General features: G+C 41.9%; 1 protein-coding gene across 1 annotated transcript in view; it reads right to left on the bottom strand.

The window, feature by feature from the left end:
• LOC147727228 (annexin A1-like) overlaps positions 1 to 12304 on the bottom strand; it is a 173328-nt gene that overhangs the window by 71157 nt on the left and 89867 nt on the right. The window contains exons 5-6 of the mRNA XM_086963594.1: positions 3701 to 3780; positions 3354 to 3410 (exon numbers count right to left, since the gene is read on the bottom strand). Coding sequence (XP_086819720.1) covers positions 3354 to 3410; positions 3701 to 3780 — 137 coding nt within the window. The remainder of the gene's footprint in view (positions 1 to 3353; positions 3411 to 3700; positions 3781 to 12304) is intronic.

The raw sequence follows: 12304 nt of genomic DNA, 5'->3' as shown, positions 1-12304 counted from the left end.
TGGATGAAAGGGCCTTGGAGAAAGGAGTTTAGTGCTGCCTCCACTATGCGGCCTCCATTCAAGGTGTCAATGAAATACATTGGCACACCTTGGAGTTCACATTGCTATGTTATACATATGTGAGTGCACTAGCAACAATTAGCAATATTCTTTCAGATATTTTATCATGCTACATATATTTATATAGGAGCTCTCATTTTTAGGTAGGCTCAATATAGATTGTGGTAAGGAAAAGTTGAGTAAAACTATTGAAGGAAACTACAAATGTATTTGTAGGAAAGTTATGTTTCATCCATTTTGCAAAAAACCAAATCATTTTTAGGGCCTCATTACAATGTCGGTCAGAAGGGCTCCAACTGGCATTCGTTTTGTCCGAATGGCTTGTCACAAGCCTTGTTTCCGACCGACTCAGAAACATTTCCGACCAACTAATTACAATAGTCAGAAACCGTTCTTACTTTCCAACTCGATTCCAACTCGCGTCCGAACGGCATTCAGAGAAATTCAGTTGAAAACGACTTGTATATCTCTATGGACTTTGTTTTCAACTGACACATTACAATGTCAGATTCAAACAGCCTTTCCGAATCAGTTTTTCCGACATGGATTGGCTGTCAGAAACCAACTTTGGGGACCCATAGAAGGCTCCCCTTCACCCAGAGCCTCACTTTTTGGATGGTGTTCTAACTTTAAATATTAATTAATACATACAATTACAATTTTAGAGAATTATAGATTTTATTGTAACCTTAAATATTATATTGGTAGGTTCAATTACTTTTTCTATATTTTTAATAATTTTTTTGTGCAATTGTAATTTTTGTGCTGAATGGGGATTGAGTTGTCGCTGTTTTGTTTCAATTGTATATTAATTAACATGCAATTAATAACTATAACACTAGTTAATTATTATCTAATTTAGTATCTATACTAATTTGTTGAAAAATATTTTTTTAAATTGTGGTATATTTATTTATCTTTTAAAAAATATTTTATTATTTGGTAAAAAATCATTAAAAAAACACAGACATTTTATGTTTCATTAATTTGTTTAAATCATTTTAATGTGTACTGAATTATAAAAACTTTGTGAATTTTGCAGGGATATTTTGTTGAAAAATTGAAAATATATTACTTTTTGAAACTATGTTATTTAGGGCAACATATGAAAGCTCTCACCATAATATTTGTATGATCAGCAATAGTAGTCAGACAGGAAATAAAATACCAAAGCAAACCTCCCTAATGCATTCACTTTCACCAATGTGTGTGAGACTGGAGACAAAATAATAAATCTGCCTACTCTTATACTCTCCCCAATGTTAGTGCGATTGGGGTTAGAATAGTAAATCAGAACCCGTCTTTGATTATATGCAGGCCCTCCAGTTTTTATTGGGACTGAAGCTAGAATAGTAAATCTGCCATGCCCTCAATATATACACTTTGTACCATGGTATTAGGACTTAAGCTAGCATAGTAAACCTCATACCCCAAAAATCAATGCACTCTTTCATAAGTAAAGCAGAAGAGTAACTCTGACCTCCAAACACAGAAATATATGCAAATTCCCAATCTTAGTAGGACTTGGATTAGAATGGTAAATTGGACCCCTTAAATATATGCACACTGTCAAAGTTAGAAAGACGGGGTTAGAATGAAAAAAAAAGCTTCACCCAAATATGTGCACTTTCCCGAATGTTAGTGTGACTTGATTTATAATAGTAAATATGACCACCCCAAATATATCTGCTTTCTCCAGTGTTAGTGGTAATGGAGGTAGAATATAAACCTGACATCTACAAATATGTGCATTCATTTTCTAATATTTGCAGGACTGGTGATACATTCAACTCCCCACCCCATCCCCGATATAGTGGTGTTCCCCAGTGTTCGGGGGATTGAAACAGAACATGAAGCCGAATATCCAAAATATATGCCCTTTTCCCATATTAGGAGGACTAAAGTTAAAATACTAAATGTGGCTGCCTCACACGCCCCCCCCCCCCAAAAAAAAAACCCCTATGCAGGTTCTTGAATTTTGAGAGAGATTGAAGTTAGAGTAGTATGTCAATCCTTTCCCACATTATTTATGCTGTTTACCCAATGCTTGTGAGACTGTTATTAAATTGGAAAATATGACCCTCTGGTTCCTAAAGTTTTCTAATATTTGCTTAAGTAAAGTAAAGTTAAATAACACCCTTTAAGTTCTTTTTTTGTTCTGCAGGTGACTGCATATTAAATTTATTTATAAGTTGTTATGGTCATATAAAGCCTTTAAAATTATGAAAATATTACATTTTAGTAAACAGTGTTATAGCAAATGCTAATTACTACATTTGATTTAAACTACATGTAAATAGAGTGCTCATTTAAACTGTAATAAAAAAATCTATTTTTATGGGACATTTTATAGATGACTATTTTGTATCCATTTGTATAGTTTTAGAAAAAATACCCTTTGTTATATATACTTTAATTATAAATATACATGCTTTCATTTATAAAATATATTTTCCAAATAAAGATATTTTATAATATCATTTAACTATATATTACAATGCAGTATATTTATGTGCTTATCTATTTATGATACATGTTTTTGTTTCTTTGCAAAAAGTTAGATTTTTTAAAATTAAAATAATAGAGTAAATGTGAATTGCATTGCAGTTGTTATTTTATATATTGTAGATATTTTCAAGTTTGTTCTAATATTGAGGTCACCATCTCTTTTTTATCTATATTTTTAAGATCTATAGTTTTCTATTTAATATATTTTAAACATGATGGTTTTGATGTCAATATCTTCGTACTTGCCTTTATAATTATCGAAAGTTGATATAGTGGCCTTAAATATGTTTACTATGAAATGTTTGTATCCATATTTTGCAGTTGATATTCTGGCATGTAACCCATCTTTAACTTTTAATTAGTGTAGTCTTTCAGTCCTTAACTAGAAGTAAAATGCAGAGTGACTTTTAAACCGGTTAGCATTTAAGTAATTTCAAGATAAAAATTACTCAAACAGCAAAAGTGTATGTTGTCTTTTCTGAAAGGGTGATGTGAAAATAATGTAAAATATGTTTGAGACAATTGTGGGAGTAAATGTACTTGTGCCAATATGCCTGTATAATGAATAGGCTGAGTGAAATGTTGTTTTACGAAATTGAGATCAGGTAACTAATTTATGTCTATTGATATATGTAACAGTAAAACTATGACATCCAACAAGAGTACACACTCTGCCATGGATAGTGACATTCTTAACTGTTTAAATAAATTGAGAAAGAAAAGGTGACTACCATATTGTTTTTAGAAGAAAAAGACCACCAAGAACTTGTACATGGAATGCTTACCCTTGCATTACTGTCCACAAGTTCATCATTCACATGAGTATCTTCACTTCTCATACCCTGAAAAAGATCAATCACTATGTGTTAAATTCAGATTTGCAACTTGAAATATTTTTAAATGTGCAAACTTAAAAAACACATGTAACTAAATAAACATTACCAGTCCAAAGACAATCATATCCTTGCAAGTAAAAGCCAAATGCAACCCATCAATCAGACTAACTAACTTGCAATGAAAATACATGGGAGCAAACATCCAAATTAATGATTAAAAATTAACAATGAAGAAGCTTGTACTTGAACTAGGATTTGTTTGGAGACTTATAATTATCTGGGCATGGCATGCTCACCTTGGCTAGTGTCAACAACGCTTTCTGAAAATCTCCACTTGTGTCACTGCTAATATCTTTAGATAGCTCAGACTTGAACTCTGCATACAAGAAACAGAAAAACACATGTAATAGCCACATAATTACAGATTGATAGCTGAAACCCTTCCTGCTTGGTACTGTATTATTGTGTGCAATAGCACACAAGAGTTAACAAAGATGAGGGCACAGGATTCACCGAATGAACCCTCAAAGCTGAAACAGTGTCAAAAAGCTATTTGATAAAATCTACTTTATTCAAAAGGCTTCTGAATACTATAACACCTGAAAATAGTAAAATGACTTCCTAGCTCACAGAGATGGAAAATGCTATGAGACCAAATCAGAAAGACACTTTGCAAGGCCTATCTCCGGTCACCAAAGCTGGTGTGGGAACCCAAATCAAATTAGACCTTGAAGACCCTTTCCTCTTAAATCCATGTTTTCCTTTGCCACCACTAATAGGGGGGTGGTCAATGAAAATCGTACGACTGTGCTCTTATGACACAGCAGTGCAGTGCAGAAGACAGTATGAGACAACTGCATTCCTTCAGCATTCCCCTTTGACTGGCTTACTTAGTTAAGTACTTTTACTGGCCTACACCTCCTTAGATCAGTCACACAGGAATGCAGGGCTCATATGTACAAACGTGAATGCATATTTTGCTGGAATGAGGATACAACACTAATGCGGCCACCATGGGCGTAGCTTAGTCAGTTAGGCTAGGTGTGGGACTTTCCACCCATCACCAATATTTAAATGGCAAAATGGATGAAAATAGTATTATATTTAAAGGTTTTCTCTGCACCACATAAGAGCCATCCAGACCTTTGTTTTTTATTGGCATATTGTGTGTGAGAGGAAAGAACAGTAGTGGGTGTATGTCAGCTCTGAAAAGTTTCATAGAGACATGTGTCTGTGCTATGAGAGCTGCTAATCCAAGTGGAAACCCAATCAAAACACTTCTTGCCCAACTGGAGGCTCCTGGACCCAACTACTCACCCCAGATTCAATTTATTAGGGAGATGTCATACTCCATACACCACCACAGAGCTATGCCCCTGATGGCCACACGGTCTCTCTAACCAACATTCTCCTTGTGCAAAAAATAACATTGCACAAAAGGTATGTGTGCACTGGAATTATGCACCTACAAATGCCCTTTGTGAATTGAACAGGCATATATTGTGCTTTTTAAGTTTACACAGATCTTGATGCATGCAAAGGTAAAAAGAGCGAACATTTGCAATGCAATAGGTCTTGCATTTACGAGACTTAGAGCTTTTGCTTTTTGAAACATAAAAGTGGGTTCCGTACTCAAGCATAAAGTGTGCTGCCTGTGTTGTAAATATAAAAGTGGGCTTTATGCTAAAACATAAAGCGCTGTACCCCTGCACAGTGATTAAAAATGATGATTAAAGAGGGTGCCTGTGTTGTAGATATAAAAGTGGGCCGAATGCTAGAATAGAAAGCGTGGCGCCCATGCATATTTAAGTTATGTGCATGTCGGTCCATGAAGCGAGAGCCATTGTCATAAAAAAATAATGGAACCAGGCGCCGCGCTCGGTGCTGTGGTGATAGAATATCACTAGCTCAAAATAAAAGAAGTAGTCCCTAAACGAAACTCAGCCACTTATAGCATAACAAACCTCTAGTTGGTAAGTGCTCCTTTATGATAAAACGCAAGTGATGTATCAGGAGCCCCAAATAATAAGGAGCCAGGAAAGAAGATCAATGCAGGAGTTATCTAATGGCAAGCAGCAGTTGAGGTTACATTCCGTATACTGCTTACAGCAGGTCTTGCAGACAGGGCGTTCGCCCAGCCTATGCTCGACCTAAAAATGTTATTGTGAACAAGGATCACAATACAGTTTTCAGGCAACCAGCCATACCTCCTTACAGTCTACTCATGGTTATGCTCCTTGTGGTAGCAGCCTGCAATAGAATACATACTTTTCCTGCTCATAATTTTTCTGAACTGGCCACTGTTGGGCTTTTTTACTATGATGAAATGATGATGCATGTGCGACTAGCTCTTTGACGCCTTCTGACCTATCGGCTCCTCTGCTCTGTTTTAAACTAGACATATATACACAAAACAATTGCACATTGTTCTTTCCTTATTCTGGTAACTTTGTGAATACATCCATTTCTCTTCAAAAGGCCATTAAGGATGCCTCTCATACTTTTCACCACAGGAAAGTGCAATGTAATACATTTATTTTTTATTTTTTATTTTATTTTACTGGCTTGTATAGCGCTGGTCTCGACTCCCTAGGGAGCATCTCCGCGCTTTTGACATCTGCCACATTTGGAACGGGAGCACGTATGCTGTCTATTGGCTGAAGAGAAAGGTCTTTAGCATTTTCCTAAATGGAAGATATTCTGTGCAAAGCCTTAAGGTGATGGGAAGGCTATTCCAAAGAGACGGTCCAGCTATAGAGAGAGCTTTGCTGCCCTGCCTTGCCTTTCTTGCTCTGGGCACTACTAGAAGGCCTTGTTCGCTAGAACGAAGTGGGCGTGGGGGTTTGTAAGGGACAAATTTGGTGGCCAGGTATGCCGGGCCCATACCGTTGAGACTCTTGTGTATGGTACAGCCTACCTTGAATTTAGCCCTTTGTCTGATAGGCAGCCAATGAAGCTTTTCTAGAAGGGGTTTGGAAGGTGAGCGGGGGGGTGCGTTTAAGACCAGACGGGCAGCCGTGTTCTGGACCACCTGTAGTCTTGCCATGACTCCCTCATTGGCAGCCAGAAACAGGGCGTTGCAGTAGTCTAAACGACTCATGACTAATGCCTGTACCAAAGTTCTTCTGCTGTCGTCTGGCAGGAGGGGGAAGATCTTACGTAGCATACCGATTACGTGGAAGCAGGATCCCACCACCTGGTTGGCATGTTGCTTGAGGGAGAGTTCCTGGTCCAGCCGGACCCCCAGATTTTTTACAGATGGTTTAGGCTCCGGTACTGGGCCAAGGTCTTGTGGCCACCAGTCCGGAGACCAAAGTTGTCTTGCCCCCCCAAACAACATGACTTCAGTCTTTCCAACATTGCATTGCAAGTAGTTGGAAGACATCCAGTGTGCTACCGCTTTCATTCCGAGGGAGAAGGAGTTCCTAACTTCGGGTGTCAAGGTTTTGAAGGGAAAGAGGAGTTGAGTGTCATCCGCATAGGATATTGGAACAAATCCATATGCTCTCAAGATGTTTGCCAGGGGTGCCACATATATGTTGAAGAGAGTTGGGCTCAAACATGAGCCCTGTGGCACCCCTTTAGTGATCTCAACTTCCTCTGACCGAAAATTGCCCATGGTTACTTGTTGGGTCCGATTAGTTAGGAAACTTCTTACCCATTCGAGGGCATCCTCCTTTAGGCCGATGTTCTCCAGCCTGGACATGAGAATAGAGTGAGATACGGTGTCAAACGCCGCAGACAGATCTAATAGCACCAGGATGACGGAAAACCCCCCATCCTGGTACATACGCAGATCGTCTGCGACTGACATAAGAGCGGTCTCTGTACTGTGCCTGGGCCTGAAGCCCGACTGTGATGGATCCAGCACTCCTACCGACTCAATGTATCTTGACAGATGTTTATTCACATGTTTCTCTATGATTTTGCCCAAGAAGGGGAGTAGGGATATTGGTCTCAGATTGTTAAGCTCACTCCAGGGAATGGTGGTATTCTTCCTGAGAGGTTTGACCAGTGCCTTTTTCCATCCAAGTGGGACCTGCCCCGTGCTAAGTGAGAGATTTATTAGTCCCTGGATGGTGGGTCCTAGGGCTTTAGCTAGAGTGGGCATGATACGTGCTGGAATGATGTCTGAGGGGGAGCCACTCTTTATCTGCGACATGAGTGCTTGTACCTCCTCAATCTGGATAGGGGGAAATGCAGAAAGGGAGTTTTCAGGAAGGAGGGGACGAACAGAGTTAGTTGTGAGGTCATTAGTAGCACTGTATGGCACGTTGGAAAGAAGGATTTTGGCATATATGGCGTCGATTTTATTTGTAAAGAAGTGGGAGATACTGTCGCACAGATGTTGCGACGCCACTTCTGGACTTTCACAAGCAGTGGGTTTAGTGAAGGTCAGTAATATCTGATACAAGGTCTTGGAGTTATTGCCAGCCGCCAGAAGCTGTGAGGCTATGTGGCTTTTTCGTGCTGATCTAATCTCCTTGTGATATGCCTTCAAAGACTCTTTGTAGGTGTGTTTATCGTTGTCTAGGCGGGAGATCCTCCATTTCTTTTCTAACCTCCGTGTGGCCTGTTTGGATAGTCTGAGATTTTCTGAGAACCATATCTCTTGTTTAGGGGCGGGTTTAGGTTTAAAAATTCTTAATGGGATAGTCTTGTCAATTGTATATGACAGCATTTCTTCGTATTCATGTAAGACTTTGTCTATATTGTCATTCCTGCTCATAGTCGGCTTTCCAAATATTTTACAGAACATTTCATGGGTTAATCTGTGCCAGGGTCTTCTTTTACAGGGTAGGGTGTGGGGTTTTTTGGCGTGAGGGGTGGGAAGGGGGGTACAGAATTCCAGAACATAATGATCTGTCCAGTCTACATGGTAGGGGAGGGAGCATTCGATAGATAAGGAATTAGTAAGAATAAGGTCCAGGGTGTGGCCTGCCATGTGGGTAGGCCCGATGTTGACCTGCTTTAAGCCCAAAGAGCCTAAATCACTAATAAAGGTGTTGACTTCGGAGTTGTTCTCGACCTCACTATGAATGTTGAAGTCTCCTAAGAGGAGAAAGTCTGAGGTATCGCTTACATGAGGTGCCAGAGCTTCCATTAATGTCATGGAGATGTTTTTACATGGGCCTGGGGGTCTGTATACTAAAGCTCCTTTCCTGCTAGCTTTAGTGGAATAGTTAAGATTAAAAATCATAAGTTCAAGTTCAGGGGTGCACATTTCCTCCAGAATTTTCACATTGATTTCCTCCTTGTGTACTATCGCTATCCCACCACCAATTTTCAATGGCCGATCCATCCTGGCTATTTTATAGCCTGTAGGGATCCCTAATGTTATAACGGGTGTTAGGTGGGGTTTGAGCCAGGTCTCCGTCAGGAAGCATAGGTCCGGCTCCTTACTGGAGATCAGATCCCATACTTCGACGGCATGCTTTGATAGTGATCTGATATTGCAGAGCATGTTTTTGTTGGTGAGGGCGTTTTTACTGGTGGTCTTAGTCTTAATATGAGTGGGATTGTTAGATAGAAACTTAGTTTCTGGTTGGTTTATGTGAAGGCGAGGTTTAGAGGTAGGAGCCATGCTCAAGTGGGTTTCAAATTGAGTTCTGCAATGGCGACAGGAGAATGGGCCCTCGATATTGTCCTTCATCCTGTTAGGACAGGTATTGGGGGAATTATGTAGTATATTCATTAGTACCTGTGGGGAGTAGCTTAGTCGGTGTGCTCGATGATCCGCCATAGTGACCGGCCCCGGCCACGTCCTGTCGCGGACGGGCGCAGACGGGCAGCTCTTTGGCGGGTCTTCGGCGGGGCTGCGCGCGATCGCTGCGCGCCCGTGGTACTGCGAGGGCTAAATAGCCCTGAGGAAGTGGTTCACTAGAGCGCTAACCGCTCTTCGTGCCGGCCGACCGGAAGTGCCTGCAGGTCCCCACGAGATTTGTCAGGGAGGCAGCTCCGGTATTCAGTCAGTGGTGGCGTGTGGTGCAGGGGGTAATGAATTTTAAAAAACAGCAATTCAAAATGCACAATATCACAGCTATATTACATTTCAATTTTAAAAGCGCTAGCAATTATTTCTGTATCTCGATCTCTCTTACTGGCCAGGTTAGGTCAAGACGCCAAGCAGGTTAGAGACACTGCCACTGTCTCCTTCCCACAGCGAAATGCTCCCCTGCTCCGCCTAAATAGCCCTGAGGAAGTGGTTCACTAGAGCGCTAACCGCTCTTCGTGCCGGCCGACCGGAAGTGCCTGCAGGTCCCCACGAGATTTGTCAGGGAGGCAGCTCCGGTATTCAGTCAGTGGTGGCGTGTGGTGCAGGGGGTAATGAATTTTAAAAAACAGCAATTCAAAATGCACAATATCACAGCTATATTACATTTCAATTTTAAAAGCGCTAGCAATTATTTCTGTATCTCGATCTCTCTTACTGGCCAGGTTAGGTCAAGACGCCAAGCAGGTTAGAGACACTGCCACTGTCTCCTTCCCACAGCGAAATGCTCCCCTGCTCCGCCTAAATAGCCCTGAGGAAGTGGTTCACTAGAGCGCTAACCGCTCTTCGTGCCGGCCGACCGGAAGTGCCTGCAGGTCCCCACGAGATTTGTCAGGGAGGCAGCTCCGGTATTCAGTCAGTGGTGGCGTGTGGTGCAGGGGGTAATGAATTTTAAAAAACAGCAATTCAAAATGCACAATATCACAGCTATATTACATTTCAATTTTAAAAGCGCTAGCAATTATTTCTGTATCTCGATCTCTCTTACTGGCCAGGTTAGGTCAAGACGCCAAGCAGGTTAGAGACACTGCCACTGTCTCCTTCCCACCTTCCTACATGAAGGTAGGTATAGATGGGCAGAAAGTACCGAATGTGATCTGAAGTAACATGAGCGAAATTCAGCCTGAAGTAGTATTGCTTATTTATTTATGTACTTAATAACAAGTATGGAGTAGTGTTCTTATGCCTGAGCCCTAAACTGAAATCAAGCACTTAGGTCAGTTCAAGTGATTACAAATGCACAATAACACTTTCAAAGGCACGAGGAGGGGCAGCATGATAATGGCACAAAAACATTTACTGGAAAATGTATCATGCAAGAGGTCGGCATTAAAAGAAATCCAAATGGTAAACAACTTGTTGTTGAATGACAGCCGAAGATTGTGGATTTCAAAGTTAGAATCCAAAATATAAAAGTATAAATGTCAGGGTGATCTCAAGGGAGAGTTGAATTTGTCTGTTATGAGAGGCGAGCCTTAGAGGGCAGAAGGGTGTGTAGAACCGGATAAGTACAGAGGGCTGAGAGACAATACCACTGATTCACTGGAAAACCAAGGCGAATGCATCAAAGTGGGACATGATGAGCAAAGCAAAGCAAAGAAAGAGATGAGGTAAAATATGAGCACTATGGGAAAGATCGAAGAAAAGCAAAACGCAAACTTAAAGATGGACCCTTACAGAAGAAGTGAGTAAGTGGAGGCCGATTGAGCAAAGCTGACTCCCCTTCTGGTAGGCTAGAAGGTGGGCACTCACTTCCAGCGATTAGCGTTCTAGCCTTTCCACCATATTAGACTATTTCAGGGCAGGATGTTAAGGCCGGGCAGCGGACTAAAGTAAGCCCTGCTCATACCGTGTTTGAGGCTTCTCCTGTGACAGTCCTCATTAATTGTGTTATTGATGAGACAACTGGCTTCTACCTGATACTCACTGTATTTTAACTTATCTTAACTGTCCTTTTACTGTGGACTCTGCTCGCACTCACCTGCCATCTTCGGTTGAGGGAAAGCGCCCGGACTGTTCCGCCACATGAGGGCGTTGCGACGATGACCCCACTTCCGGAAGGCTACAAGGTGGGAACACCAGCGGTTAGCGGTCTAGCCATTCCACCGTTTTCGACTATTTCAAGGCAGGATGGTGCAGCAGTGCAGCGGATATCGCAGCAGGCATGCCGATGGTGTGCCTAAGGCAAGCCCATCTGTGCCCATCCAAACCTGGACCGGGCCAAGGGCCAGAAACCCTGGTCTGTCAAAACTTGAGCCTCTGAGGTACACAAGTAATGAACTTCAGGATCTCACTCACTGTGTGTTTGTACCCCTCCTGAGGGGGAAAGCCGGGAGGTCGCTGTGATTTTACCTTTTTAACTTTGTTTATTACTCTGCGATATGTGTGTTTGATGTACTTCTTCTATGCGCTGTTATCGCTTGTATCCCCACCCAGTATTTTAACTCGTCTTGCACTTAGTAGCGTGTTTTTACTCTTGACTCAACCACTCAGCTTGAATTGCTAAGCTGCTTGTTTATGGCGCACTACGATCCGCCTGGTTTTGAAAGCTTTATTTAAAAAATCCCCCAGTGACGATCGGCTTGATGTACTAAGCCTCTTGCCTCCTGCACTTGTTCTCCCCCCGCCCCGCCTGTTCCCCCCTGCGCTGCCTCAAAACCGCCCCCCCCCGTACTTCTGCACTTACCGGGTCTGTCCCAGCTGATTAGGAGCTGAGGGCACCTCGTCATCCCAGAAACGCGACGGCCATCTTAGGTGGGGAATAGCCTCAGTGCACCCCAGTGGCCAGTATAAAAGGGAAGGACATGCCTCCTGTGGACGCGCCGGGATCACGCCGGAGTCGAGCCTGAGTCCAGCCCGTCTGCTCCCGTCAGCGCTAAGTAAGCGCAAGAAGCAAAGAACTCTGGCGAAACCAGGAGGGGCGAACTAACTTACTCAAGACAAGAGTTACTAACCCTAAAGTGTCCTGATGGTGATTGTTACAAATTTAACCTTTCACGAAATAGTAATCTCCTCACACGCCCATGCGGTTTCGCTCTGCCGACTCCCTCCCCACTACCCGCCCTAAAACCAATCCCCAAAAAAATAGAGTTGGCCAGCTTAATGTGAGATCTATGTAGAAACATTA

Source organism: Lissotriton vulgaris, chromosome 3_1 (genome assembly GCF_964263255.1).
Source record: "Lissotriton vulgaris chromosome 3_1, aLisVul1.2, whole genome shotgun sequence".
In the NCBI taxonomy this organism is placed as follows: Eukaryota; Metazoa; Chordata; class Amphibia; order Caudata; family Salamandridae; genus Lissotriton; species Lissotriton vulgaris.
The sequence above is the reverse complement of the archived record's forward strand: the minus strand, read 5'-3'. Positions and strand labels throughout refer to the sequence as shown.